At 37.3% G+C, this 27,871-nt stretch overlaps 3 protein-coding genes, 2 long non-coding RNA genes and 1 pseudogene across 8 annotated transcripts; 2 read left to right on the top strand and 4 right to left on the bottom strand.

Annotated features, from left to right (window-relative positions):
• Positions 1–1,609: 1,609 nt before the first annotated feature.
• Positions 1,610–4,008, bottom strand: LOC111437077 (annotated as a pseudogene).
• Positions 4,009–5,193: 1,185 nt separating this feature from the next.
• LOC111437064 (heme-binding-like protein At3g10130, chloroplastic) lies at positions 5,194–8,003 on the bottom strand. Of its 2 annotated transcripts, none has more exons than XM_023074894.1 (8): positions 7,518–8,003; positions 7,222–7,359; positions 7,060–7,128; positions 6,917–6,988; positions 6,743–6,825; positions 5,888–6,019; positions 5,537–5,750; positions 5,194–5,392 (listed from the first exon to the last, which is right to left on the bottom strand). In XM_023074894.1, exons 1-8 carry the CDS (start codon positions 7,914–7,916, stop codon positions 5,348–5,350), a joined length of 1,152 nt encoding a protein of 383 aa, XP_022930662.1. In that variant the 5' UTR covers positions 7,917–8,003; the 3' UTR covers positions 5,194–5,347. The 2 variants fall into 2 exon arrangements, with proteins under 2 accessions (XP_022930662.1, XP_022930671.1); XM_023074903.1 differs by having other exon boundaries at positions 7,222–7,355; positions 7,518–7,805.
• A 5,178-nt stretch (positions 8,004–13,181) lies between these two features.
• Positions 13,182–26,666, bottom strand: LOC111437100. Its single transcript, XR_002709392.1, has 2 exons — positions 26,631–26,666; positions 13,182–13,473 (listed from the first exon to the last, which is right to left on the bottom strand). It is a non-coding gene; the product is annotated as an uncharacterized LOC111437100 (long non-coding RNA).
• On the top strand, positions 13,472–15,281 carry LOC111437053 (DELLA protein SLR1-like). The gene has a single exon (XM_023074887.1). The coding sequence runs from the start codon at positions 13,513–13,515 to the stop codon at positions 15,115–15,117; it is 1,605 nt and encodes a 534-aa protein (XP_022930655.1). The 5' UTR covers positions 13,472–13,512; the 3' UTR covers positions 15,118–15,281.
• LOC111437044 (protein argonaute PNH1-like) lies at positions 18,513–27,771 on the bottom strand. The gene is made up of 24 exons (XM_023074877.1): positions 27,192–27,771; positions 26,879–26,929; positions 23,474–23,806; positions 23,172–23,380; positions 22,944–23,090; positions 22,708–22,841; positions 22,492–22,601; positions 22,275–22,381; positions 22,044–22,182; positions 21,843–21,959; positions 21,609–21,716; positions 21,450–21,521; positions 21,251–21,373; positions 20,992–21,151; positions 20,553–20,674; positions 20,327–20,464; positions 20,103–20,245; positions 19,950–20,012; positions 19,779–19,842; positions 19,548–19,683; positions 19,361–19,434; positions 19,137–19,231; positions 19,014–19,045; positions 18,513–18,811 (listed from the first exon to the last, which is right to left on the bottom strand). The coding sequence occupies exons 3-24, from the start codon at positions 23,792–23,794 to the stop codon at positions 18,642–18,644; spliced, it is 2,784 nt and encodes a 927-aa protein (XP_022930645.1). The 5' UTR covers positions 23,795–23,806; positions 26,879–26,929; positions 27,192–27,771; the 3' UTR covers positions 18,513–18,641.
• LOC111437087 lies at positions 18,746–25,455 on the top strand. 3 transcript variants are annotated; one of them, XR_002709390.1, is made up of 6 exons: positions 18,746–18,835; positions 23,500–23,651; positions 23,790–24,006; positions 24,534–24,655; positions 24,902–24,997; positions 25,104–25,455. It is a non-coding gene; the product is annotated as an uncharacterized LOC111437087 (long non-coding RNA). The 3 variants fall into 3 exon arrangements; XR_002709389.1 differs by having other exon boundaries at positions 24,546–24,655; XR_002709391.1 differs by having other exon boundaries at positions 23,836–24,006; positions 24,546–24,655.
• Positions 27,772–27,871: the final 100 nt, after the last annotated feature.

Consider the following 27,871-nt stretch of genomic DNA (forward strand, 5'->3'; position numbering starts at 1 on the left):
AGCGAGATCGGAAAAAAGGTACAGTCTGGTTGACTCAGTCTCAATATCTACGCAAGGTATTGTCAAGATTTAGTTTGAATAATTCAATCAAACCCGTTAGTACTCCACTTGCTCCTCATTTCAAGCTTAGTGCTTCCATGTGTCCAAGTTCTGATGATGACAAAAGGTATATGGAGAACATTCCTTATACAAATGCTGTTGGTGCGTTGATGTATGCTATGGTGTGTACTCGACCTGATCTTTCACACGCTGTAAGCATGGTGAGTCGTTATATGCATAATCCTGGTAAAGAGCATTGGCAGGCTGTAAAATGGATTCTTAGGTACATTCTTGGCACTATTGATGTTGGTATTAAGTTTCAAAAACAAGAAATGTTTAATCTTGACAATCGTGTAGTTGGTTATGTGGATTCTGATTATGCTGGTGATTTGGATAAGCGACGATCTACTACGGGTTATTTATTTACTATGGCTGGTGGACCTGTTTGTTGGCGTTCAACATTGCAGTCTACTGTTGCATTGTCTACCACTGAAGCAGAGTATATGGCAGTAACAGAAGCTTTTAAAGAAGCTATTTGGATGCATGGTTTGATCAATGACTTGGGTATTTTGCAGGAACATATAGATGTATTTTGTGATAGCCAGAGCGCTATTTGCTTGTCAAAAAATCAAGTCCATCATGCTCGTACAAAACACATTGATGTCCGTTTTCACTTTATTCGAGAAATTATTAGCAAAGGGGATATTCGGTTATTAAAAATTGGAACTGCTGATAACCCTGCTGATATGTTGACAAAGGTGATCACTCGTGAAAAGTTCTGGCATTGTTTAGATTTCATCAACGTCGGAAGGGAGTAGTGTGTTGACATGGTAGCAACCAAATTAGCTATCAACTTGGAGATCTTATGACAAGGTGGAGATTGTTGAACACTGTCATAAGTCCTATTCTCTAGGACCAAGACCTACTCTCAAGGTCTTTTTTTGGCTTGTTAGTTTATCTTTAGGTTTAGCAGAAGGCTATATAATGCCATTCTTTCTGCTGTTGAAATCATTAAGTTTTGAGTGTCATATTGTATGTCTGGAGTAACTTTGGTGTTGTGAGTACATTTGTTCCGCTTTCGGCGCACAACAGTACATGCTCTCCTTCTCCCTCCGTTCAGCAACTCTGCTAACTTATTCTAAAGTTGTTGGGAGAGGAGTCCTAGATTGATCACGGGTTTATAAGTAAGGAATACGTCTCGTGGGGCTTTTTGGAAAAACTAAGAGTAAAAACATGAGAGCTTATACTCAAAGTAAACAGTATCATACTATTGTGGAGAGTCATGGTTCTAACATGGTATTAAAGCCATGCTCTTCAACTTAGTCATGTTAATAGAATGTTCAAATATCGAACAAAGAGTGTACTTTGTTCGAGGGCTCCATAGGCCTCAGCAGAGGCTCTATGGTGTACTTTGTTCGAGGAGATAGTTGTTGAGAGAGGAGTCTACATTGGCTAGTTAAGGGGTTGATCACGGGTTTATAAGAAATACATTTCCATTGGTATGACCAAATGTAAAACCAAGAGAACTTATACTTAAAGTGAACAATATCATACTATAGCGGAGGTTCGTTATTCTTAACAAAAAAAAAAATTGATCCCCGTAACAAAGTAGCGTAAAAATGACAGTATATGTCACATGGGGTTGGGTTTTCGTCTCGCCAAAACACTGGTGGAACACAGAATTCTTTCCTGCCAAAAACGATAGGAATCCACACATTGGTCGAATGGGAAGATTTTGGAGAATATTGAATGGTCGGTAAAGGCAAGTGGACTGTAGAACAGTGATGTGATGTGAGAGAAAAGTTCCAATTGTTTTGAAACAAAACAAAAGAACAGTGTTTCTGAAGGAAATAAAAACTTGAAATGATGATGCGATGATAGTAATACTAGTAAGCAAGTTTGACTATCTTCTTCCCAATATTATTGCCTTGGAACAATCCGATGAAAGATGCAGGAATGCTGTCCACACCCCACTGATATGTCTTCGACAGCCTTAATCTTGCCGGAGCGAAGGTAGCCAACGGTCTTGGATATGAAATCTGGAAAAACATCCCAATAATCAATCACCAAAAATCCTTGGATTGTGATCCTTCTGTATACAATGTCCAACATGTTTGGGCCCTCTCGTTTTGCTGATTTTGTGTACTCTGAAATAACACCGCACGCAGCCACTTTTCCAAATGGCTTCATGTTTGCAATGGCTGCCTCTAGCATCTCGTCGCCCACGTTGTCAAAGTAAGTATGAATTCCTTGGGGGAAGTACCTGCACAATGATTCTACTGTTCTGAATGTGTTGGGTATTTTTAGTGTTCAAATGAATGGAAGAACTGAGATTTTTCCCACTTGGCTATGGTGGATTTCAAATCTTTTTGTTGCTTGTAGTTGAATGCTTCGTCAAAGCCAAGCTTCTCTTTCAGCAATGCCACCTGCCATTAGAGTTAGCTAAATTTTCAAAACAAAAACTATTTTCTCTATCTCATCTTCCACTGATCAAAAAGTTAACGATGGGAAGCAAAATTAATCAATCACGAAGAAGTATGGTTAATATTGATTGTTTGTGAAAAGTTGGACCTTTTGATCAGAACCAGCACAGCCAACAACATAGCAACCATGCAGCTTAGCAAACTGTCCAACTAAATTCCCAACAGAGCCAGATGCTGCAGACACAAACACTTTGTCCCCTTCCTTAACCTTCCCTACTTCAAACAGACCAGTGTAGGCAGTGTGGCCACTCATCCCTGATCAACCACAAAAGGAAAATAAGTGTTTCTTCATAGTATATTATATTCTTCCAAACTGTTTTAAAGCTTTTCTTTTTTTTACTTAAAAACGGTCTAAAAGTGTAATGATTCAAGCCCATCGCTAGCAGATATGGTAGATTTCACTTCAAGGTTTTGAAACACGTTCCCTAGGGACAAGTTTCCACACTTTATAAGAAATGTTTCATTCCACTCTCCAACCGACCTGGGATCTCACATCCCACCCCCTTGGGGGCCATTGTCCTCACTATCACATCGCCCGGTGTCTGGTTCTGATACCATTTATAATGGCCCAAGCCCACCACTAGCAAATATTGTTCTCGTTAGGCTTTCCCTTAAGGTTTTAAAACACGCCTACTAGAGAGAGGTTTCCACGCCTTATAAGGAATATAGATCTTACAAAAATTGATTCCAAACCAGCCATACAACTCACCTAAAATTCCTAGATAGTATGTTAAGGGAAATCCCAAAGTATCCAACTTTATTAAGAGTGCATTCTTCAGCTTTAACAACCCTGAATTCCGCCCAATGTATGAATTCCTTATTAGACGAACACGACTCTCCACAATGGTATGATATTGTCCGCTCTCATGGCTTTGCTTTGGGCTTCTCCAAAAGGCCTCATACCAATGGAGTTAGTAATCCTTACTTATAAACCCATGACCATTCCCTAAATTAGCCAACGTGGGACTTCCATCATCCAACGCCCCTTAACCAAGTCCCCCTTTTCAAATTCAGAGTCGCTTGAACCCACAACTTCTGCTACACCATCAGCACTAATCGCCTGTTCCAAACAAACCCAAAAGCCACCAAAACACAAACATAATCTCAAGACATATACCAACTGTCCAAAGGTAAAAACTTTGAATACTTACCTGTCCAGGAGTGATAAAATGAATGGCAGATGAAACTGCATGCGAAGAGCTGTGGAGCTTCATACGGTTGATCTGATATGGGTCAATGGAAACACACAGATTCTTTAGGACAATATGGCCGGGGTTTACAGAGATGAAGAGGTTGGGATTTAAGCTCAAAATCTGAGGCATGTGGGAAGCCATCGATAGGGTGTTTTATTGTAACAAAGGTGTTAATCACTTGTTCCTCCATGAATTAGAGTGTCCTGATATTTCAGAGCAGAGGGGAAGAGATAAATATAGGTGCCGCAATGACAAAAGGGTGTGAGCCGTAGAAGAGGATCCATAGATATACTCTGCATAAAACGAAGAAATGGTATCTCAATTATTAGTGTCATCATTTTCCCTACGGTCCACCTTTTGGACCCCAAACCTTCACATATCTCTATCATCATACGTTCAAATTATCATTGTTGGCTTAAGTATACTCACAACTTTAAATTTAAGATAATTTTTCCAACCAATTTTCTCTAGATGCTGCATAATACATCTTTAATCTTCAAACAAACATCATTTAAGTGGCAACTCAAGTTTTTAATATACACTTGATATTGAGGTTATGTATGGTCAAAAACATAGTTATACTAAAAGAAAATTGGTAGTTAGCTACCAATTTTCATCATGCAACTAAAAGTCGTCCTATCCACTAGTAAACTGACAAGTTAGTCGTCCTATCCACATTGGTTGGAGAAAGGAATGAAGCATTCCTTATCAGGGTGTGAAAACTTCTCCTTAGTAGACGCGTTTTAAAACTGTGAAGCTGACAACGATACGTAATTGGCCAAATCAAACCATATCTATTAGCTTTGAGTTTAGACTATTAAAGGTTTACGTAGTCTAGGTAGAGTCGTAAGAAAGGTTGTGCTTGTTGGAAGGGATAAGGTTAAGGATGTGATTGAAGTAGGAGTATATCTCACACGGTAATGTAGGTGTCCAACTTAGCCCCAAAGCTGAAAATAACAATCAATATTGAAACTTGGCAACATTTTCGTCTTCCTACACGTTGAAAATGGTGTGTAATAAATTATGGGACCAATGTATCTAAAAGACCACTTGTAACACTAGAGAAAAATAAAAAATAAAAAATAATCCGTCAAAAGTCAACATAGGGATAAAAAGGTCATTTTGTGGGCTTCTCTTCTAAGCTCTCCTCAAGGTTTTGAAAAACGTCTGCTACATAGAGGTTTCCATCCTACTAAAGAATGTTTCGTTCCTTTCTCCAACAGATGTGAGATCTCACACATACTGTATCAATATAGCATACACTTTGCTCCGTAGACATCTATAGATTTAAAAAACCTCACTTTTACAAACCAAACGACCTATATTGTCCACAATCGAGCAAGATAGAACTGGTATGCCCTCCAATCTACAACTTTCATAGCATTAGCTATCCATTGAGTGAAAATTAAGTATCAAAATTGTTCTCAGTAGCTTTCTTTCTCCAAAATGTAAATATAAGAAATGGGAAAGCAAAAATGAACATGCGATTTTATGGTATCCCTTTCATTATCTCAAGAAATTTTTGTTTGCTAACTTAACTATAAGCAAAACTTGTTGATCGCAGAACAGCCAAAATATATACAAAATATCAATTAGGACTCAAAGGCTTCAAAACCTCTGGCTTGATTGGGTCTACTCCAATGAGAATTCTTCAAGCCATATTAGAACCTCATTTCTCTGCCAACAAAACCCCAAATAAGTGCTTATTTATATGGAACAGATAACCTTAAAATCTGTCCTTCAACTCAATATGTGATCAAACAATGTCAAGCCATAACTAGAACAACATATGATGGAAAGGAAAATGGAGTTGGGACTTACCATTATAAAGTTCCATGTTCGTCCAGGGTCGTTATACCGAGCAAGCAAACAGCCGTTACCGGGTTTGAGACCATCCTTTATGAGACTAGACCGCAACTCTTTGGCCTTCTCTTGCACAATCTCTTCGGTAGGTTTTCCACTGAATTTCAACACTGCAGCAGTTCCTCCTTCAACCTTTCTCAAGCCAATTGTGTCTTGTTCAGGATCTGGTAAACTGAACAAAGTGAAGTGATGATGTTCATTAATAGCTTAGCAGCATTATTAATGGTTTGAGTTTGACTACAACTTCATGTGTTCAGTTCTTCCATAGTTTCATTTCAAGGGATTTGAAGAGGGATCAGTTAACCACACCTGTATAGATCTTTCTCTGAAGGAAGAACAATTTGAATGGAGACTTTGGGTGATTCTGAATCAAATGTTTGGGTGAATACAGGAGTTGTCATGGGTATCTTCTCCTTTGCAGAGTTTTTCCCAAATATATACCTGTGTTTATTGAATCACAGTGTATCATCCACAACAACAAGAATTATACTTCTATTACAAAAAAATGTAGGACTTTATAGGTGCTGTGCTGCAGTGTCCCAAAATATTGCTAAAGTGAGTTCGGAATACCTTCTAAAATCACTGAGAAAGGTAATTCAAACGTGGCCCGACTAAAGGAAAAGAGGAAGACTGTAACAGCCCAAGCCTACCGCTAGCAGATATTGTCTACTCTGGGCTTTCCCTTTCAGCCTTCCCATCAAGGTTTTTAAAACGTGTTTGCTAGGGAAAGGTTTTCACACTCTTATAAAAAATGATTCGTTCCCCTCTCCAACCAATGTAAGATCTCATAATCCACCCCTTCGGAGCTCAACGTCCTCGCTGGCACTCGTTACCCTCTTCAATCAATGTGGGATCTCACAATCCACCCTTCTTCAGGACCCAGCGTTCTCGCTGGCACAACACCCAGTGTCTGGCTTTGATACTATTTGTAACAGCCTAAGCCCACTGCTAGCCGATAATGTCCTCTTTGAGCTTTCCATTTCAGGGTTCCCCTCAAAGTTTTTAAACGCATCTGCTAAGAAGAGGTTTCCACACCCTTATAAAAAATGTTTCATTCCCTTCTCCAACCAGTGTGAGATCTCACAATCCACCCTTTCGGAGCCCTGCGTCCTCGCTGGCACTCGTTACCCTCTCCAACCAATGTAGGATCTCACAAAGACTTACCCAGCAACTGCATTGAATCCAGCAGACCCAGCGAGTTTATCTCCACTTGTTTCAACAACAATAAATGGTGCATATTTCCTCACCTGAAGAAAACATTTACATTGAATCATGAAACAGAGATAGAAGGTTCCTATAAAGATCATGAAACAGAGAAAAGAGAAGTAGAAAACAAACCTCATAATTAGTAGTCCTTTTCAGTATCTCATACTTGGGTGATTCCAATTCTGGAGTCTTATAAAATCGAAGCTAAAGAGACAAAAAAAAAAAACATCAGAAGCCTCTTGTAGATGATTTTCATCATATTATAACGAGAATACCTGCTTAAATACATCCAACAACCCTTCTACAGAAAAGTAGTCGTTATTCTGTATTGAATCCCAGAGATCCTACGATACAAAAGGATGAGATGGGCTTGAATACAATTTCATAACTCAGCCACAAATTTTGTAATTCACTTTCAAAGTAAAGGAGAATGTTACCACATGACTACAGAACTTGCCCGTCTCTGGATTGATACCCATGATGGAATTTCCCGTGAAAACTAATTGTGGTTTCCATGGCAGAAGAACAAACTTCATTACCATAGTCCATCTTGTAGTTATTTCATAAGCTCCTGTCTAGAGCGACTCAATCAGTGAGATTAATATTCAAAACCAGCTCTATGAAATCACTATACAAGAATACAATATAGCGTTCTAGATTGAACTCCCAGATCCAACTAATGAGTAATGATGGAAATTGATTATAATGTGCGAGAAATTGAAGAGGATCGAACCTTTTTAACCCAGTGCAATAAGAACTCAGGCCTGAAGAGTTCTCGCAAGAGGGAAATATTGAACAAATACCCAGTAATCGTATCGTGCTTGGTAATGGGGTCCCGAAATCTCACTTGATCGTCATACGCCGTTCGATCAATCCCCTGTTCATCGAAGAGATGGGGAAGATCTTCGTATAAGAAATCCACCAATTGGTCCACATCGACCGTCGATTTTGGTGGGTTTTGATCGACCAAGCTTAATCGAACGACCCACTTGGAATTTCGGGTATGGGGTTTAGAAGGTACTGTTCTGCTTCGGGTGATTAGTCTGCCAGAATTGGGCGGTCGGAAACCGAAACCGAGTGATGGGGTTGAGACTGCAAGAGAGTTTTGGAGGGAAAATTGAAGAGCGGCCATTTGAGCCACAACCGGCGAACTGCCATTGGGGAGGTGGGATTATTTGGAGGCTGAAGACGAGGGGGCGAGTGAATGGCTAGTCTTTGGTGAGAATTTTGTGGTGCAGAATCAGCCAAATCATATTAACAATCTACGTGTTCAAATCTGGGCCATCATTCTATGAACCAAAAATAAGAGATATTCAGATTCAGCTCTTCCGTGGACGTGTTTCTGTGTTTTTCCAACACTTTTCAAAGTCAAAACAACAATTTCCACAAAGTATTTGCATGTTTTATAAACTTGATCAACTCTTCTACTTATCACCTGAAAGTTCCAATTTTTATTTTCATTTAATATTCTTTTAAATTTGCTTTACTTTCAAATTAGTGTGCAATTGTTTTTAATTACTTTAGAAGATGCTCGTGGACTAAAGAAATATATCTCTATTATTATTACTATGAGCTTAGGATCAGAGTGGACAATATCATAAGCCATAAGTTGATTAAATTTTCTTATTATTAAATTTTCTTATTATTTGAAAGTTAGGTGATAAATGAAACTTTAAATATTTTTGGAATATAAAAAATTTTCTTATTATTTGAGTTTTTACTTTTGGGCTTCCCTCAAGGTTTTAAAACGGGGCTGTTAGGAAGACATTTTCACACCCTTTATAACAACTATTTCGTTTTCCTCTCCAACCGATATGAAATCTCACATTTTTAATCTACTTCGATTTCGAATAAGTTTTAACTATCTCGTATATATATAAGATGCAAGTGGACAAATATTATAAAAGAATGTTGAGATTAGAATTTTTAAAGATTGTAACATGACCAGAGTAAACGCTACGATGTAGACAAAACAAGAAAGCATTAGAAAGTATCGAACCATACCGAACCACATGAGGTGAGTAGTGAAGAGGTTTGACGTTGGAGTGCCCCCACTATAAGGTGAGTGAAGAGGAAGAATGAGAATTGGATAAGCATCAAAATAATCCTTACACATACACAATACAACATGTGATTAAATTCAACCCACTTTTCTCCAACCGTGGTTAAGATGAATCTTAAATTTTTTCCACTCAAACAATTTTATTAAATAATTATTTCATTTCAACTCAAACATAAAATAGGATTGTTTGAGGTGTGTATGTCGTTTATTTAATTCATATGATTGATTTGAAACTAATGAATTAGCTAATCTCATAATTTTTATTTATTTGAACTCAACTTAATTCAAACAAGTTAATAACTCAACCCAAATCGTACTAATTAAGTTAGGTTAATCGAATTTATGTAAGAATAAATTGATTGTAAGCCACATTCAGATGGTAGCGAAGATTCTTATAAAATTAGAACGTGACTTTGGTTGAGCATCTAAGCATCTATCTTTTTGAAGCCCACATTCCTATTTAGTAATGTGTTCTCATAATGTACACACCCATCTCTATAAATAAAATTGGATTCTCCCTCAAAAAAAAGAAAGAAAAAAAAACCAATAAATTAAGTAAATTTACTTAACATCACATATGATTAAATGTAGTCATAATGTGGAGATTCCTATATGTTGCCAAAATTTTAATTCATATAAATAATTAAGAATTAAGTGCAGATTAAAACTCGAGCAAAATAAATTTGAAAACCCATTTTAAAAATTATTCTTAAATTTTTTATTAAAAAAAACAACAAATTATATAAAGGTCAATTTTGTGCGAAGTTGGAATAAAATTGAAATAGTGGGTTTTTATTATTATTATTTATTTTTAATTACTCATTTGAATAATAATAATAATAATAATAATATGTTTGGGATCCCAACGCCCTCCTGCTTATATAAAGCATGAAGATTGGGTTGCCATTGTCATGAACTCGGCTTTGCTTTACTTTGGCTCGTGTCTTTTTGCTTTACTTTGGCTCGTGTCTTTTTGCTTTACTACTTTGGCTCGTGTCTTTTTGCTTTACTTTGGCTCGTGTCTTTTTACCTCATCCCATCTCATTTCTTACACAAAATGTCTCCCGTTTCAAAGCTCTTCCACTCCAGTTGCAACAACCATGGAGATAGTAACAATGGCGGCAAGAACTATCTCGACCCACCCGCGCCTCCGCCCCTTCCTCCACCTGCCGCCGATGTAATTGGCGGCGGAGGCATCGTTGCAGATCATGACTTTGCCCCTGCTGCATGAACAACAAAGAGAAAGAGGTTGAGTATAACATTACTGCAAGTTTTGCCGATAGGCTTAAACCGACGATAATAACTAGCTAGCTTCGAATCGGTAGTGGTGCGCTTTCTTTTTATATACATATTTTCTTTTGGAGCTCGATCGTATATATTTTGACCAATTGAGTCTGGTTCAAGTTCGATAACGTATCTGTTATTGACATAATAATATGTTAGTATTAAATTATATATCATAACGTAACAAAAAAAAAAAAAAATGGTGTTTATTTTCATTTAATTGTATGAATGCATGTGTTGAGTAAGTTTTAGTTGAAGGCACCAACCTTAATCAATCCAACTTGTCGATGATCAATGAGTTCATGACTAAATAATTTTATAATTAAAAAATTAAAAAAAATCAAGAATAAAATAGAATTTAAATATAAAAATAAAACAATTTTGTTGATGGTAAACATTTCCCTGGTAAAAAATAGGAGGTAATGTTTGACATAGGTAAAAAATGAAAGGAATAGACCAATCATAAAATTCGAGAATGGGAATAGATCAAATCAACGTCAACGTCAACATCACGTGGGGCTGAATGAATGATTTAGATTCAAGCACACGCACACGTGACTATCATGGATGGTTTTTTTTTTTTTTTATCAATTGTGATGCTGTAATTATCTATCATATTCTTATCCAAAGTATTTATTTAAAAAAATAAAGAATTATGTATCATTTTCTCAAGCATCCATAGAATAAATGTTGTTTTAATTTCTTTTAATAAACACACATATATATGTATGATATTTACATTAGATTTTTATTTGAAATATACTATTTTAATAAACCAACTTAGAGTTTAGAAGGTCGAAATGAAAATTACTTGACTAAATTGTTTTATTGGTATATAGACTAAATTGTTTGATAACGTATTTGTTCAAGTTAAAAATGTTATGGTTAAGCCAATATCGAATTGTCAAATATTTTAGTCTATAAGATATTAACAAAAAATATGAACGTAAATATTAAATGTAGTGATATGGTAACTATTATTTTAATTCGTAAAGCGTTTGTATCTATTTAAATATATTCTTTAACTTTTTAAAAAAATTAATAATAATAATGACGGTGGATATTGACCTTTTATTTTCCTCAACGTTTTGATAAATTTTGGTTCTCAAGAGCTGGAGCAGTATGTTTCCCTATAATTGTCTGGCTCACCAAATCGGGCTTGGCCCAATTCATTTGGGCCTCAACGCATGGGCTTTTGAATACTATATTAACTATTTACTTTTTAAAAAAAAAATCTAAAAAGTTTATTACAAATGAATTTGAAATTCGACTATTAATATTGATCCAATAAAAAAAAACAATAAATTTGGAGATGTAAGCGACCTTACTGTGACGTCAAATTCAAACATTATCATTTTTTTAACATTATTATAATGTTAAAGGTATTTTTGAACTTTTTTTTTTAGATTAAATTATAAATTTAGTAATAAATTTTAAATAAAATAAAAAATATATATAAATAGAGAGAGTTGGGGTTTTTAGATCTGATAGTGAGAAAGAAGAAGATGTGTGCATATTTGATCCTGTGGACCAGAGGCAATGGATTAGACAGAAGCACCCATGTGCCATTTCAACCCTCTGCACATGCCCCCACTCAAAAACCTTCCTCCAACCTTCCACATTTAAATCTCACCCCATTCTTTTCTTTTTATTTTTTTATTTTTCAATTATAAAATCCAAAATAATATAAATAACACACTACGTCCACGTAAGCAGTTTACCAAATCAACATTGATCCTACGTGGGGTGACAGGCAGGTCGTCAAAAAATGAAAAATCGTGCTGTTTTTGGGGACTATGCATGGCATGCAACCGTCCCTAATTCCCATGCACTCCCTCCCTTTTATTCTTTGACCACTTCTTCCATTTAAATATTTATTCCAATTTTTCATTAAAATTATGGTCACCAATTTACATTACAACCATTTTTCCAGCATCGGGATATGAGAAAAACATTATTTTAAATACAAATCATTCTTATTTTGCGTGTACCCTATACTCATCTCTTAGCATCGGTATTATCACTTCACTTCCACCTCTCTCTCTCTGTTCCATTCACTTTGACCCCTCCATATTGGTCATTCACTCCAAGCCAAGCCAAGCCGAGCCGAGCCATTCCATTATACGTTTCACACAAATACCCCTCAATTTTATTATGCCATACTATATACCAATAATTATTAGATTAATTAAATGAAGCTAGTGGGGCGGGTGTCGCTATCTTTGTCTTAATAATGGTAGTTAATCGATTAATATACTCACTCTTGTGTGTTGCTCTAAATGACGTGGACTGCGACCACTCTATTCAAACATTATTAATCACCCCATGACTACGCCTTAATAATGCGCTGTGTCACCAATGTCTACCTGTCACTTACATCCAGCGTGTATTTTTTATTTTTTTTCTCAACAATTTTATACACCGATTGCTTTCTCTTTATTTTAATCCTATTTGTTACTACACATACTCTTCTTTGTTTCTTTTTTAGTACAAACATTGTAAAAGAAAATTTATTGAAACCTCTGCATTTGGTAATTTGTAATTTCATTCATTTCATAACAGTTTCGTTAAATAACGTAAACATTCAATGCAATATATATTTTATTTTTTTCTACAATAATATTTAAACAATTTTAAATATTAATGGTTTTAAATTGTTTTTCTTTTCCATCCACGTGTGTCTAACTGCCGGTTGCATAGAGATTCTGTTTGGGGGATTTTTTTTTTTCTTTTTCAAAACAATCGATATATTTTTTTATTACAAACAAAAGTACTTTGTGTATATTATTATTTATTCCTCGCTTTTCAACGGATATTCCGTATTTAATCGTATATTTAGATGGATTTACGACACACAATAAAATTACATAAATTATGCTAACTTATCTACCAACTGATGAGACCAATTTGAGCATAATTTTTTTAAAAAAGATGGATATAATTTTAGTTCTTATCCACGTTGGAATGGCTGGTTATTTTCAGCTCCATACATTTTATGGAAAGTGTGGTAGGTTTGAATCTGGGATTTAATTTTTTTTATTACAAAAATAGTTTTGGAAATAAAAATAAAATTGATTTTGATGAGCGTGTTAAGTAAAAAACTGGTTATTTTTTGAACTTCCAATTTCCCACGACTGTTGTTAAATTCTGAGATGCACCGCCTCTGTGTCTCTGTTTCTAAAATCCTTTTCGTCCTCTCCCATTCAGCCATCGCTTTTCACTCTCTCCCTCACTCTCCTAATTTAACAGACCTCCATTGTTTCAATTCTATACGGCCATGGTCAACTTAACATCCCAAATCCCCTTTTCGTGATTCCTTCTTCTTCTTCAACAACCAATCCATCTCTCTCTGTCTCTCTCTCTCTGTTTGTTAATCAATTTAATGGCCCCTTTCGACTCCGCCGCCTCCTCTGGTACCAGCAGCAGCGGCAGCTCCTCCTCTTCCTCCTCCACCGTCACCAAACCCCAGGACATCGATGGCCTCCTCGCCGGCGCAGGGTATAAAGTTCGCGCCTCCGACCTTCACCACGTCGCTCAACGCCTCGAACGCCTTGAATCCGCCATGGTTAACTCTTCCTCCGAGATCTCTCAACTCGCCTCAGGGACTGTCCATTACAATCCTTCCGACATCGCGTCTTGGGTCGATTCCATTCTCTCCGAGTTGAATCAAACCACCTCGTTGCCGTCCGATATCCTCGATTTCCCTGATCTTATTCCCGGTTCTAATCAGACGGCTGGAAATGTCTCCTGGACCGATCCTTGTGTTGCTGCGCAACACCAGAATTTATCTCACAATCAACTTACCGTCGTGACCGCTATGGAGGAGGATTCCGGTATAAAGCTCGTTCACATGCTCGTTACGTGTGCCGATTCAATTCACCGTGGTGATTTCCCATTGGCTGGTTCTCTGATTGTCGAAATGCAGAGTTTGCTCTCTGGCATCAACACCGATTGCGGCATCGGAAAAGTCGCTGGTTACTTCATCGACGCGCTCACTCGGCGCGTGTTTACACCGCATGACACAACCATTACCACCACCGGCTACGAAAACGAGCTTTTATATCACCATTATTACGAAGCTTGCCCTTACCTTAAATTCGCGCATTTCACCGCTAATCAAGCGATTTTAGAAGCCTTCGACGGTCACGATTGTGTCCACGTCATCGATTTCAATCTAATGCACGGCTTACAATGGCCGGCATTAATCCAAGCCCTCGCTCTCCGCCCTGGCGGCCCTCCTCTTCTTCGTTTAACCGGCATTGGCCCACCATCTTCTGACGGCCGTGACTCGCTTCGTGAAATCGGATTGCGGCTCGCCGAGTTGGCCCGGTCGGTGAACGTTCGGTTCGCCTTCCGCGGCGTGTCAGCGTCGAGGCTGGAAGATGTGAAGCCGTGGATGCTTCAAGTGAATCCAAAGGAGACGGTGGCGGTGAACTCTATTATGCAGCTCCACCGGCTACTGGGAAACAACAACCGGTCCTCCTCCGCCATGGAAATGGTTCTGGGATGGATCCGGAGTTTGAACCCGAAGATCGTTACAGTAGTGGAGCAAGAAGCCGACCACAACCAGACCGGGTTCTTGGATCGGTTCACAGAGGCGCTATTTTACTACTCCACCATGTTCGATTCGCTTGAAGCTTGCTGTATGATGCCGGAGAAGGCTCTAGCGGAGATGTATCTACAGAGGGAGATTTGCAACGTGGTGAGCTGTGAAGGACCAGCTCGAGTGGAGCGCCATGAGCCGCTTGTCAAGTGGAGATTTCGGCTCCGACAAGCCGGTTTTAGAGCCCTCCATTTGGGATCCAACGCCTTCAAACAAGCCAGTATGCTGCTAACGCTCTTCTCCGCAGAGGGATTCTCCGTGGAGGAAAACGAAGGGTGTTTAACGCTCGGGTGGCACAGCCGCCCTCTCATCGCGGCTTCGGCTTGGCAGGCCGCCCCGCCGCCGGATGCAACTGCAAATCATCCATTCGGAGGAACAGTATAAAATAAAATTAATAATAATGTAAAATTCTTTTTTTTTCTTTTTTTTCTTTTTTAATTCCAATCGAACCCAAAAAAGAAAAACAGAGAAAAAAAAATGGTAGTTCCATCCATCAGACTGCATTAAATTTGAATATAAAGAGTCAATGATATGGACGTTGGATCTAATCTTGTAATTCTTAATGTGTGGTTTAGCTTTACCCATCAAAAGGTTTTAATTATTAATCCCTAATTACTCCTTTTGCCTATCCCTAATCCCCCGTTCATTTACCAATTCCTCCATATGTTACATTTAATTTCTGGTCCATTAAATAAATATTTAATGAAGAATTAATTCAAAATTAATGTGAAGTGCCTCTTCCGTTTTTATTTATTTAAAATAAATAAAATGAAATATGTTAAGGTTGGTATTAGGAGCAGCGAGGCCTACCCTAATTACTGCCTTATTTATATGTTCCTTTAACAGGGACAAGTTGAATGTTATCCGTACGTTTCACCCACTTCTTTTATTATTCTTTCAAATCCATTATCTTGTTTTCTTTATTACATAAATATAATCATATTTCCAAAATTCAACTCACAGTTAACGTGTTGTGAAATTAAGAGCTGGTAATTAGTAATTTATGGCAGAAATGGAAGAGGTTTGGTTGAAAAAAATAGGAAATACAGGGGATGAAAATGGAATAAAAGAAAAGGGAGAGGGGCAATGGAAAAGAGAAGAGATGGAGGAGGACGAAAATGCAAAAAACAGGAAAAAGAAAGAAACAGAGTTGTGGGGTTGTGTTTTGGGGAAAGGAGACCCAGGAGGGGGTGATTGGAATAGGGTGGCATGTGGGATTGCCCGACACTAAAGGAAGAAACGGACTCGCCCAACGTCGCCAAAACGGGACCCCCACTACCTGGCTGGTTGGCTGAATCAAAATAATTTATAACTTTCTTTAAAGCTGTTTGAGCCGTGAGTTTAAAATTTTAAGTAACAAGCCCGCCGCTAAACCTACCTATGCTCCCTTACTCAAATTCGGTACCCTCTATTATTTTTCTCTTCATTTTTTTTTTCTTTTAATAATCATGGTGGTGGGTTCCACCCTTTCTCTTTCCATTTTTCCATAATAATAGTTGGTCCTACTCCTTTTCTCTTTTATCTCTCTAAATAACTTTTTAAATTTAACAATTACATACATTTACCTTTTATTTTTATATATAATTCATTTTAAAGTTTGAATTTCGTACCGTTTGTTTCCTTAAAAAATTGATATTAATTAGCTTAATATATATACATTCCCTGTAATTTTGCGGGTCCCATTACTTCAGTAATTTACGGTTATGGTTAAAGGGATTATGAGTCACGTGAGAGAGAGAGAGAGAGAGAGAGAGAGAGTGTGTGTGGGTGAGGGTGCAGGTGTAAGGCAGATGCAGCAACAGCTAGGGCGTGCTGTGCGAACTGTGGCATCACCTCAGCTGGCCTGTCCATGGGCCGTCCCTTTACTGACTCAACTTGTGCTGTTGTGCAGTATAATTTGGGCCCCTCCAAAGTGTTTGATCAAATAAATGTCTAAAAGAAGGGCGTTTTCTTTGTTTTTTTTGGTACACTAAATTACTCCTTTTTCTTCTTCAAACTTCCACAACCACTCCCTCTCCTCATCATTCTTTCTCTCAATCACAATTTTATTCTTTTTTTTCTTTTTCTTTCAATGAAATTTAACAAAATTGAAACTGGAGATGGCTAAGGAAACAAGCTTCCGCAAGTCGAGGAAATTAAGCCGATGAAAAAGCGGGTCAATCCGGAAGAATCCGGACCCAGTAGACCCGATATGTGGCCTACCATTCCCTAATTTCACGTGATCCCGTTCTGCGTGCTGACTAAGTCGGAAAATCCCATGGCCCACATTCAAAAATATTTCCCAGGGGACCACCTTTACCTCTGCATCGACCGCCACATTCACGTCTCACTTATCTCCCACGTGGACAGCGATATTACCCCTCCTCCTTTCTTTTTTATTATTATTTTTTCCACCTCACCCTTCTTTTTCTTTTAAATCCTTTTAATTAATATTTATTCATAATTTTTTACCTGGTCCGTCCCTCGTGGGTCAATCTTCCGTGAGAGAGACCTGTCGTAGTCTCCGGCCCATCATTTCGGATAGGATCCTCTGCGGACTAGACTAGGGAAACAGCCTCTGGTCCGTCCTTCTGCCAATCTTATCTTACACACATATTTATAATTAAATTACATTTTACCTCCCAAACTTCTAAATTTAATTTCTATATTTTATAAATATAAATTTATTCACCACTAATTCACTAAATTTAAATATTTAAAAGTAAAGACCCTTTAGTGCCAATTTTAATTTTGTTTAATCAAAACAACCGTGATTCAACTTTTCACCAAATCACACCTTTGGATGTCATAAATTACGTGGGTGAAATCCATAATCAAGATTTTCTTATATTATTATTAATTTTAATCATCGGGTCTACTTTTTTTAAATAAATATAGCCACCTTCCTTCACCGTCTTCCCGCCTTTTCAGTTTAAATTATTCCCGTTCTTTATTCAAATTTCAAACACACTTTACTTATGTCTTAATTCAGTATCATGTTTTAAGTTGAAAAGACATTAATACTTAAAAAAAAGTGTTAATCTTATCCTATACTAAAATATTACTTAAATATTTATTTCAATTTGGTATAGAAAAGTAGGCGCCATGAATAATTAAATTAATTTGAAATTTCATATAATCAAATAAAGTTGTTGAATAATCACAATATAGACATACTTTATAGCATATCTTACCATATGGTAAGAGAAATCAAGGTGATACTCTTGATATATAATAATTTTATTTATTATATTTTTTCTTCTGCCTACTTATCTACTCAAATTATTGTACCCTCAAATAAAATAATAATTAGTATATTATAAAATTGCTTAATAAATCTCTGTACATGTACATTAAGTCAAAAGAAGAACATAACCACTAAAGATATCTACTTTTAAGCTGAAAAGTCAAAGATTGCACACGAGAATAATAATCATTATGATAATAATTAGATAAAAATACATATTATTAAACAAAATTTGATTACCTTTATTGCCTAACAATTTAAGTGATCCTTTTTTTAAATATAAATTTTATAATTAGTGTTTTTTTTTTCCCTTCAAAATATCAATTTTGTTTCGATACTTTTCAAAATAAATAAATAAATAAATAAATAATGGGGTTAAATTTGAAATTGCTGTTCATTACGACTTGTTTGGGGCTGGAGGCCCTGCAAGTCCCAATCAAATTCAGGGTCAAGGCGTTAGGGCGGCAATGCTTGAAAATTTTCAACGGAAGGAGAAGGAGTCAACGATCCCCATCAAATCAACCGCGAAAGTCGAAGAGAGGCGAATTCAAAATCGGTAAACTTGGTCAAAATTTTTCATTGCTCAGAAATTTCATAATACATAGATATATATATTTTCGTATATAGTGTGATTGTGAACAAATCGCTTTCCGATTTCTCTCATTCTTGGTTTTTACTCGTGTCAACAATAGAACATCACATTTTTCACTCTCTCTTTCAGTGCAGGCAAAGGCCGGACGCTGGACCCATTTGTGGTTCGAGTGCAGCACCTTTTCGCATTCTCCTGGGCGTCGGGTTCCACGTAGAATCGAGCTCTATACGCCGCTAAATGAGCGTAGTATGCTGGAGGCACTGCATCACACCATAAATGTCATTGTAAGTACTTGATTCTGCAATCCCCGTTTTGTGTCTTTAAATTCAAGTAAAGTAACATAGAAGTAAACAATCAAGATGGGTATGACAACGTTTTCTTAGACTACCATTCTAGCTTAATTATACCAAAATCTACCAGAAACTGGAAAAATTGGAACAGATGGTATTGTCAAGGAATTACCTACTGAGACTGATCTTGTGCACCGAGCATATCTGTAGGAAAGTTAATGGTTTATAGTTTAAACAAATAGTAGAAAAAAAGCTGTATTGGGAAATTTTGTGAAGATAATTTGAGGATCCTTACGTGTAACAGAGGTTATTAGTCAGAGATTGAATGTCATCAGCACTGAAATTATTCTCATCCCAAAGAACATGATAATGAGCGGGACGACTTGTTCCCTGAAAACAAGAAAACCCAAATATAAATTTATCCTTTTGCTGTTAGTGCAAGTTTTGAGCTTCAATATCCCATTTCTAATATTTTGAGTGTTACGTTTTGTCCATTATGATTGTTCTCTTACACCATACCTGGATTCCTGCGTGACTGCATAGATAAAAGTCGAACTCAGTCGGATGACATATCTTTGAATCCACGACGGTACCTACAAATTAAGGACATATGTTGAAAATTCTAAAACAAAAAGTTAAGAGAAGTCCCTTTCTGTAGGACAAAATTTGAAGGCGTTCTGCTATATCTTGCTTGCAAATGTATTACCTGGTAAAATATTACCACTCTTGTCAGTGCTGCTCCTATCACTGTGATTGGATGTGAAAAGTCTGGTATGATGTCGCTTTTGGACAATGATAAAAGTTACTGGAGGTTGGTAACTGGGTTCTAGTGAAGCACAAGCCTATAGAGTGGCCAAAATTTGAATTAAAATATGTCCACCTTGCTTTCTTGGGACAACAGCATAGAAAGCAAGTGAATGTAAGCTTTATAACAGACCTTGCGTATGGCATCAAGTTCGTGCAGTAGAACTTGGTAGAACTGACCCTCACTGACACCATCCCTACAAGCATAAAATGGTACATATATAAATCATAATGCAGCTGCTTCACATGCCCCAATTTTACTCCAAGTGAAGTCTCTCACGTGATTGTTTAACCCCCATATTACCTATAGAATATTATCCTTAATGGTTTTTGTCCAGTGGCCTTCTTAAATGAAAGCAAGAGCTCCCTGCAAAAGAACTAACTTCGTTAGCCCCCAACAGGCAGCTAGGATTAAGCTATTTCATTTCCATTCAATTGTACACTCTCGATTACGCACCTTATCATACCCCCGGCAACTGTGCCGCGATGAGGATCTTTCCATGTTTTGAATAAATCTTGAATCAGTTCTTCTCGGTGAGGCTGAGCACATACCAATCCAGCATATTTTGTAACTTCTGGCCAATCTTGGGAAGCCACAACCTGTATGGCACATGTCAGAGTGGCTCAATCATGAAAACGTGTGAAGGAATTTAAGTAATTGAACATTTTGGAAAAGCTTACGGCAGCTATCGATGGAAGAGAATTCTCTCCAGATTCTGGATGGGTGACATCAGCTCCAAAGATTATTGTTGGTATGTCACTGACTAGTGGAATTCTTGACCGCAAAGCATCTAACAGAACAGTGTTTCTTCCACCCATCTTTATAGAACACAAAAATCAATCCAATATTAGATAAGATTGGTGATTATGTATGGTAGAATTGCGAGGTAAACTATTGAGTAGAGACCTTGACGTTGATCTTAAGTGACACATTCGCCAAATACTGTCTGCTCTTCTTGAAAACATGCTTTGTTAGACAACACTGCGATATCAATCCCAACTCTGTTTCACAGATCCTTTTAAGATCACCTGAATGAAAATTTTACTGCTCTTAGATAAAATAGAAGGTCATATTGCTTTGTTAAAAATGTTGGGAATTTTATAAATATCAGCATCTTCAGGTTGAAGTCATTCAGGTAATGTTGGATGTTTCAGATGATCCAGACCTTTTCTTTTTACACACTGACAGTTAGCTATCCTACAATATATTTTTAACAGCAATAGCTTCTTATACATGAGGATGTTGACTTGAAGGCACTCATAGGTCTTGGACAAGGATTAGATGATCTAAATTATTTCACAGTTATAAGTTTTCGTATCGATATATCACAAGTGAAAACTGATACCATATAAAGAGCCGTTGTTGTCCGGAAGAATGGCTATCAGTAACTCTAACTCCATTCCTTCATGTTTGGTATAAACTGCATTACATACATATTTTAAGGCCTTTTTCACTTGATCTGGTCTTGCGGAGTATATAGGAATTGCAGGATCTGGGTTAAATTCCTGATAGAAAGATCAGCAAAATTATATTAAAGCAAGATAATTGAGAATGCTGGCAATTCTCAATTTATTGAACATACTCAAGAACAGGCAACTGTTTACCATGCCGGAGACTTGGCACATCTGGACCAGCTGTTGACAGAAACCACAAGCTATGCTCTCTTGGACGTTGCGCGAGAAATTGATACAAGCCCAATATCTTACAACACTTCCATTTATTACTTTCTGCAATGGGGGAAGAAAGTAAAATATCCTTCTATGATATACATAATAACACATCGAACATTAGGAAGTGACCAACCTTATTCATCATATTCCATTGACCAACTTGAGGCAGATGTTCCCTTTCTTTTCCCGTGTCATGAAATTTTAGCTAGAGGAAAAAAAAATGAAAATGAGAAATATGTTAAAAGGTGAAGCTGAATCTGATGTGGTATTGATAAATTTAGTTCCCAAGTACCCATGGAGATGGGAGGACTCGTGCTTCAACCGATGTAAGCTTGGTGTCGATGCTGATTCCGAACTCTTTTGCATATGGATCTTCCTCGTATGCATTCTGATGAACAGTCTGAAATGCAGCAAATGATTATTTTATTTTTTCTCTTTGAGTATTCACACAACTAATGTCTTTGCATGGTCCAATACAATGATATATTTAGTAGATTGAAAGAAGAAAAGAAATTATGAACTGGACCTGTAAAATGTCCATTTCTTGATCAGATGGTCTTTGGCATGAAACCTTCAACAAGGAAGCTATTTGCTTTTCATTCAGTCCTTTTGTGTATCTCTGCCCCTTAAGAATCTTACATGCCTGAGGAAAAACATCACATAAACTCTCTGCGGACAAAAGATTCGAGCGTTGAAGGTAACTTGATGGTTAGTTGGCAGAACTGACCTCCATGGGTAGATAGTTCACCTTCTTCTGGTTTCCTACTTGAAGGCAAGGCAAATGTGTGTACTGAATGGTATATCCATACACCTCTTGGAAGTATTCAACTACAGATTTCATGTTCATTTGCTCATCAAGAGGGAAGCTGCGGCAAAACAACTCAATTGAAACAACATCAAAGAGAGAAAGGCAATCTGAAATGCAGAATAAGAGGGAAAGGGCCAAGCTTTTATATACATTAGCTCTCTTGTAGGCTGTGTTGTTAGTCCTGAAATTCGGTATTTCCTTCGCACATTTCCTCTGTGTGTAACTTCAACTTTTACACCTCTGAGCACTTTTTTAATCTTACAAAAAAAGCATCAATACTAGTTCAGAGCAGAAACATTCAAACTCTGATATTATAACCCAAATTTCATGCTCGAGAAGCAAAAAGTATCTAGAAGAATAATGGTACCTTGATACGATCAGCATCAGATAGTGGTCTTGAATACACATCTTTGTTTAAGATTTGAGCAACAAAATCAATGACAGGGATTGCTTCAATGAATGCAGTGGATGACATGTCTGGATATGAGATGCAATTCCCAAAAGAAAACCATAAGAAAAGTCAATTCAGGCAGACAAAACACAGCCAAGTAGAAGCCTAGGAAAAGAAAACTTCGATGCCCACCAATATTTAGTGACAATCCCATTTGAGTAGGTCGGATGCTTTGATAGAAGCCACGCCAAACTTGCAAACCACCCCCAACATGCTGAGGTTTCTTAATGCAAGGAGAGCAAAAGAATCGCCCAACTGATATATATCTATAATTCCAGATTGAAATTCACCACAGTATTGAAAACATAAATGCAGCCAGAACATGAATCCAACAAACTAGGCCCAAAAAAGTGCCATTAGATACGAACCTTTGAGCATGAAGCTCCCTCAAGACGATGTCAATGATGGTCAAAGCTTCTTGAGGGTTTTTAACTTGTTTACCAGCAAATAATTCTCGTAACTGGTGCATGCTAGCTAAAGTTACAAACTTTATTTGCACTTTAAATTCTCGTTCCCTGATATGATTACCCCGTATTAAACTAAAGTTTACCAACAAAGAAAGAGCAGAATATGTGAAGAAAAAGAAAAGAAAGTGCCTGGGAGTGGCTGCTCCCTCTTCCTCATCAGCCAAAATGACAGTGAACTCTTTTGATGTGAAAGGCAGCAATCCGGCCGTGTACAGGTTGCTTCCTCCATCGTAAACTGGCAGTCGCATCCCCAGCTCTGTGCTTCTATAATGTTTGACCAGCTCGGTCAGTATGTTCTTCTTCAGTTTACGAGAAGTAACTTCTGGGGTTATCTTAACCTGCAAGCTCAACAAAATACACTCAACTTTCATATTTCTATTGCCTCTTTGAAGAAATCTTCTGATCAATACTATGACTTGTTTCCATCTTACATTATAATGGCTTATGTCTGATTCAGGTATTTTGGCTAGGAAGTGGTTGGCTTTAACCAAGCATTTAGTCCCCAGCGAGCCAAAGTCTGGCCTTCTTGGAAATGTTAAGCTTTTGCAGGAAGAAGAAGAGGGAAACTCCAGATTTGGATCAAGCTCCTCTTGTTTCAGTTCTTCCATGGTAAATCCTTTCGCTCTCCTTTTTCCTTTCCTTTTCCATAAACTAGTCTTTTCATCATCCTTTGAGGCATGTAGGGATTTTAACACCATTTGAGAAGATGGTATCACATGTTTCTCTTCTGGCTCCATATGCATGTAGGGCATTTTTCTTTTCTTCTGTTAACACAGAAAGACTCGTCACTCAGCACAACACTCAACGACTTGAAAGCCGACAAAAGAAAACTTGGAGAAAATTTGTGCCGTGGCAATAAGCAACTTCCATGTTCTCAAGGTGTGGTGTTTAAAAGAAAAGCAGCAAACATGCTAGCAAGCGCAAGATAAAAGGAAAAACTATCAGAGAAAGAGAGAAAAAGAAGGTAATGGCATCATATCTCGACAGTGTCCTCTACTTATTCTCCCAAGCTCTATATATACAGTGGAATTGGAATCTAATAAGCTAAACACATTTCATCTTTCCCATCTTCGAAATTGGAGCCTTTGCACCATATCCTCCTGGTTAGTTGGCTAACCAAATCTATTTCTTTCAGAATTACAGAAAACAGTAACACATATGAACTAAAGCATATTTAGATTGGTTAAATTATGTGTTTCTGTACTAAAAAAACAATGGGTGGGGGGTTAATGTATTATTGTTGCCTTTAATATGATAGGATCGAAGTGAAGTGACTGGTTGTCGGATGTTAATGAGATCATGTGGGTCAAACATAATATTTGACCCCAACTTACACAAACCTCACTTCTTTCAGACAACTAAATTTTCTCCCATAAATGGTATGAAAAAATGAATGTTAGAAGCATAAAAAAATGAAAAAGAAAAGGAAAAGGGTTGATTAAGGGAGTGGTCCTAATGGACAACGTGTGAGGGAATGCTATTTATTCCCAGTGGTTTTTGCAGGAAGAAGAGGACAAAGTTGTAAGATGGGGAAAGAATACAAACTCTTTTCAGCGAACAAAAAGGAGCTTTAACTCATCCCAAAGCCCACCCACAGTGTCAAAAGCAGACAGGTATTAAGACAACACATAACAAAGTAAGGGTGGAAAATCAGATGCACCAAATTAACACCCCCCCCCATACTTAATTCCCCTCAGCAGAATTTCAGTCTCTTCTCATTGTTTCACTGTTCTTTACAAACCAGACACCATTAATACCCTCTGTTATAGCAGCCACACGTCAAATTTCTTCCCCACCCCCCACCCAGTGAAAGCTTGTAACTTTTTTTTCTCTCTCTCTCTCTCACTAATTTCTCCCAGGAACTGTAGCAGCTGGAAGAAGCATCCGGTTTTAGTACACTCATGGCATCATCATAAGAGAGACATGAAGAAGAAGAAGAAGAAGAACATTCAAAGGTGATTAAGCTATTATTCAAAACAATTTCCTGAGTAATGGTTAGAGGAAGAGCAGTGGGTTTGGTAGTAAGATTGTGTGTTTTGACATTTAGAATGTGTTGAACAGGGCATGAAGATGCAGGTTGTGGTGTTGGTGAAAGAAAAATGTCAAAAGAGAAAAATGAAAAGAGAGGACTGAGAAGGAGATAATTCGATCTGTCGGTATTCGATTTTTACTTTTCCCACTTCATATTTATTCGATGGCTACGGATCAGACCAAGATTCATTGACCAACACAATACGACACCCAAACTGTGTGAGAACCACAACTCACTGCTCAAGTACCACAATTCTGGATTTTGGGAAGATTCATCTTTCAATCCCCCCCTCCCCCCCCCCTCTTATTTAACTTTTCACCTCATTGGTTATGTGACCCTGTCTCCATTTATTAAAAGATTATTGAAGAGAGAAACACAGCCAGCCCCTTTATTGATGTGAAGACATTTGAATGCACAAGTACAATCATGCAAATTTGGGTTCAAGGTAGACATTGTATTATCATAAATACAAAATAAGGACATTAAGAAGTGAACTCTTACCAACCAAGGTAGACATTGTATTATCATAGACAATATCATATTGTAATGAAAGATCTAAAAAACCAGCTGGAATGGAAACAATAGTGTAACTGTCTAAACTCACTGTTAACAGATATTGTCCGCTTTGACTTGTTATGTATTGTCGTCAACCTCATAATTTTTAAAACGTAAATGTTAAGGAGAGGTCTCCACACCCTTATAGGAATGCTTCGTTCCCTTCTCCAACCGATGTGAGATCTCACAATTCACCTCCCTTTGGGACCCAGTGTTCTCGCTAGCATACCGCTTGGTGTCTAGCTCTGATACCATTTGTAACAGCTCAAACCCATCAATCACACATATTGTCCACTTTGACCCGTTACATATCGTCGTCAGCTTCACAGATATTAGAACACATATGTTTAGAAGAGGTTTCCACATCCTTGTAGGAATGCTTCATTCCCCTCTGCAACCAATGTGTTCATTTCCCTCTCCAACCGATGTAGGATCTCACAAATAGGTTTCAACTCAATGTGTTCTCCATCTAATTAAGTGTTTTGTCATCATAGTTATAGTTCAACATCTAACAAGTTAATGGTTCAAATTCAGGACAAAAATTAATTGAGTATTTTCAGTAAGATATAGTTTTTTTTAAGTACACCACAAGTTAATAGAAGTTGATCAAACCAAAATTAAAGTTAAAAGAAGATACAATCTTCTAATTTTCTTTCCTATTTCAAAAAAAAAAAAAACAACAACAAATAATTAGTTAGAGGGGTGTTTTGAGTGGCACAAAAGAAAGTCAATGCCCATACAGATATATTCACAATAAAAAAACCCAAAATGCAAAATGCAAAATGTTTTGAAAAAAGTGATGAGGAGAAGAAGGAAGTAGTGGAGGGTACAGAGATGAGAGACATTACAGAGAATGTTATTGACATCTCTATGTCAAAAAGCATAAACTAAAGTGAAAAAACAAAACAAAAACAAAAAAACACACAGCCAAAAGTGAAGGATTTTGAAAAGACATAGTATGCCCAAATTGTGTACAAATTCTCCTCACTCACTGCCTTCACTTCACCAACTCTCTCTCTCTCTCTCTCTCTCTCTCTCACATCGCCCATCACGTGTGGTGGATAAAGTTCATATGACACACCATCTGCTTCAGACCAAAAGCTCATACCTCACAACCCTTATTCATCACTCAATTCCCATGCCATAATCTCCCATATTCGTACATATTCATACCCAAAATCAATTACTCCCAACTTAATACCAATTGCTTTCCTATAAGATTTAAGGCATAAGAGAGTTTAGAACGAACCTTGAGGACTACGCCATTTGGTCAGCCATAGACTCACACTCCTTTCTCCACCTGCATCCTCATATGTATTAATTACACCTAAAAACGACTAATTATAAAGATAATCAAACCAAACTGAAATCATGCTTTCTGTGTTTGACTGCAGAGAGAAAAAAAAAGAAGAGGAAGAAGAAGAAGATGGTTTTTGGTTGGAGGTTGCAGAGGGAAAACCAAACCAAAAACTGAAGACTAAAAGAGACAACAACTTTTTCTCTTCTTTTTCTTATCTTCTTTATAAAAGATCTTGCAGGATGTGTTGGTATTAATGCCCAACCTTTGATTTGATTTGATTTTTCCGAGAAACCCAACTGTTGAAACGCTGCCAAAAGCAAGGAAACGAGAATAATGGCAATTCCAGTGGTGGAGAAACAAACCAACACCAGTTTTCCTGTTCAGTTTGCACCAAACCAGACACCCACTCTGCTAAAGCTCCAAACTTTCACCTATTTATTGCACTATCTCTAAACCCCATCTCCTACTTTCCTTTTCTTCATCCCTTTTTTATTACTTTCTCTTCTTTGCCTCTCATTCATTATACTCAATTAGTTTATTCCTTGAAATATCAGTTAAAAATAGGGCAAAAAGTAAATCAAACACGGAAGCACCTCAACATGCCCGAAGATTTCACACGCTTTAATGACATCTTGAATACAAAATTCAAATATTATGCAGTTCTTACATGCATCAACAGTGCAAAACTAACAGAATTGTTTCAATAAATAATACAGTGAATAGGGAACCAACAAGAGCTCGTTTAAGTTAGTATGTTAGCTTAAGAAGTTAGAAGAAATGGGGTTAAGGAAAAAGGGGAACTGAAGCTGGAGGAATAGAATGAGAACGTGGGGAATGGAGTTATAATGTATGGGGAACGGCGCCGTATTAATTAAGAATAATAAAAGAGAATAGAGAAAGGGAAAGGGGAAAGAAGAAACATAGAAAAACCTTGGGGGGGGG

Source organism: Cucurbita moschata, unplaced genomic scaffold, assembly GCF_002738365.1.
Source record: "Cucurbita moschata cultivar Rifu unplaced genomic scaffold, Cmos_1.0 Cmo_Scf00003, whole genome shotgun sequence".
In the NCBI taxonomy this organism is placed as follows: domain Eukaryota; kingdom Viridiplantae; phylum Streptophyta; class Magnoliopsida; order Cucurbitales; family Cucurbitaceae; genus Cucurbita; species Cucurbita moschata.

Excerpts from the sequence above, each read along its gene's own strand:
- LOC111437064 (XM_023074894.1), bottom strand. The coding sequence starts at position 7,916 with ATGGCCGCTCTTCAATTTTCCCTCCAAAACTCTCTTGCAGTCTCAACC. Across the intron at positions 7,360-7,517 it reads TATTGCACTGGGTTAAAAAG|ACAGGAGCTTATGAAATAAC; the intron begins GTTCGATCCTCT and ends GAGTCGCTCTAG. Across the intron at positions 6,020-6,742 it reads GGATTCAATGCAGTTGCTGG|GTATATATTTGGGAAAAACT; the intron begins GTAAGTCTTTGT and ends CAATAAACACAG.
- LOC111437053 (XM_023074887.1), top strand. The coding sequence starts at position 13,513 with ATGGCCCCTTTCGACTCCGCCGCCTCCTCTGGTACCAGCAGCAGCGGC.
- LOC111437044 (XM_023074877.1), bottom strand. The coding sequence starts at position 23,794 with ATGCCCTACATGCATATGGAGCCAGAAGAGAAACATGTGATACCATCT. Across the intron at positions 23,381-23,473 it reads CAGACATAAGCCATTATAAT|GTTAAGATAACCCCAGAAGT; the intron begins GTAAGATGGAAA and ends TTGAGCTTGCAG. Across the intron at positions 20,013-20,102 it reads GTTGCCGGGGGTATGATAAG|GGAGCTCTTGCTTTCATTTA; the intron begins GTGCGTAATCGA and ends GTTCTTTTGCAG.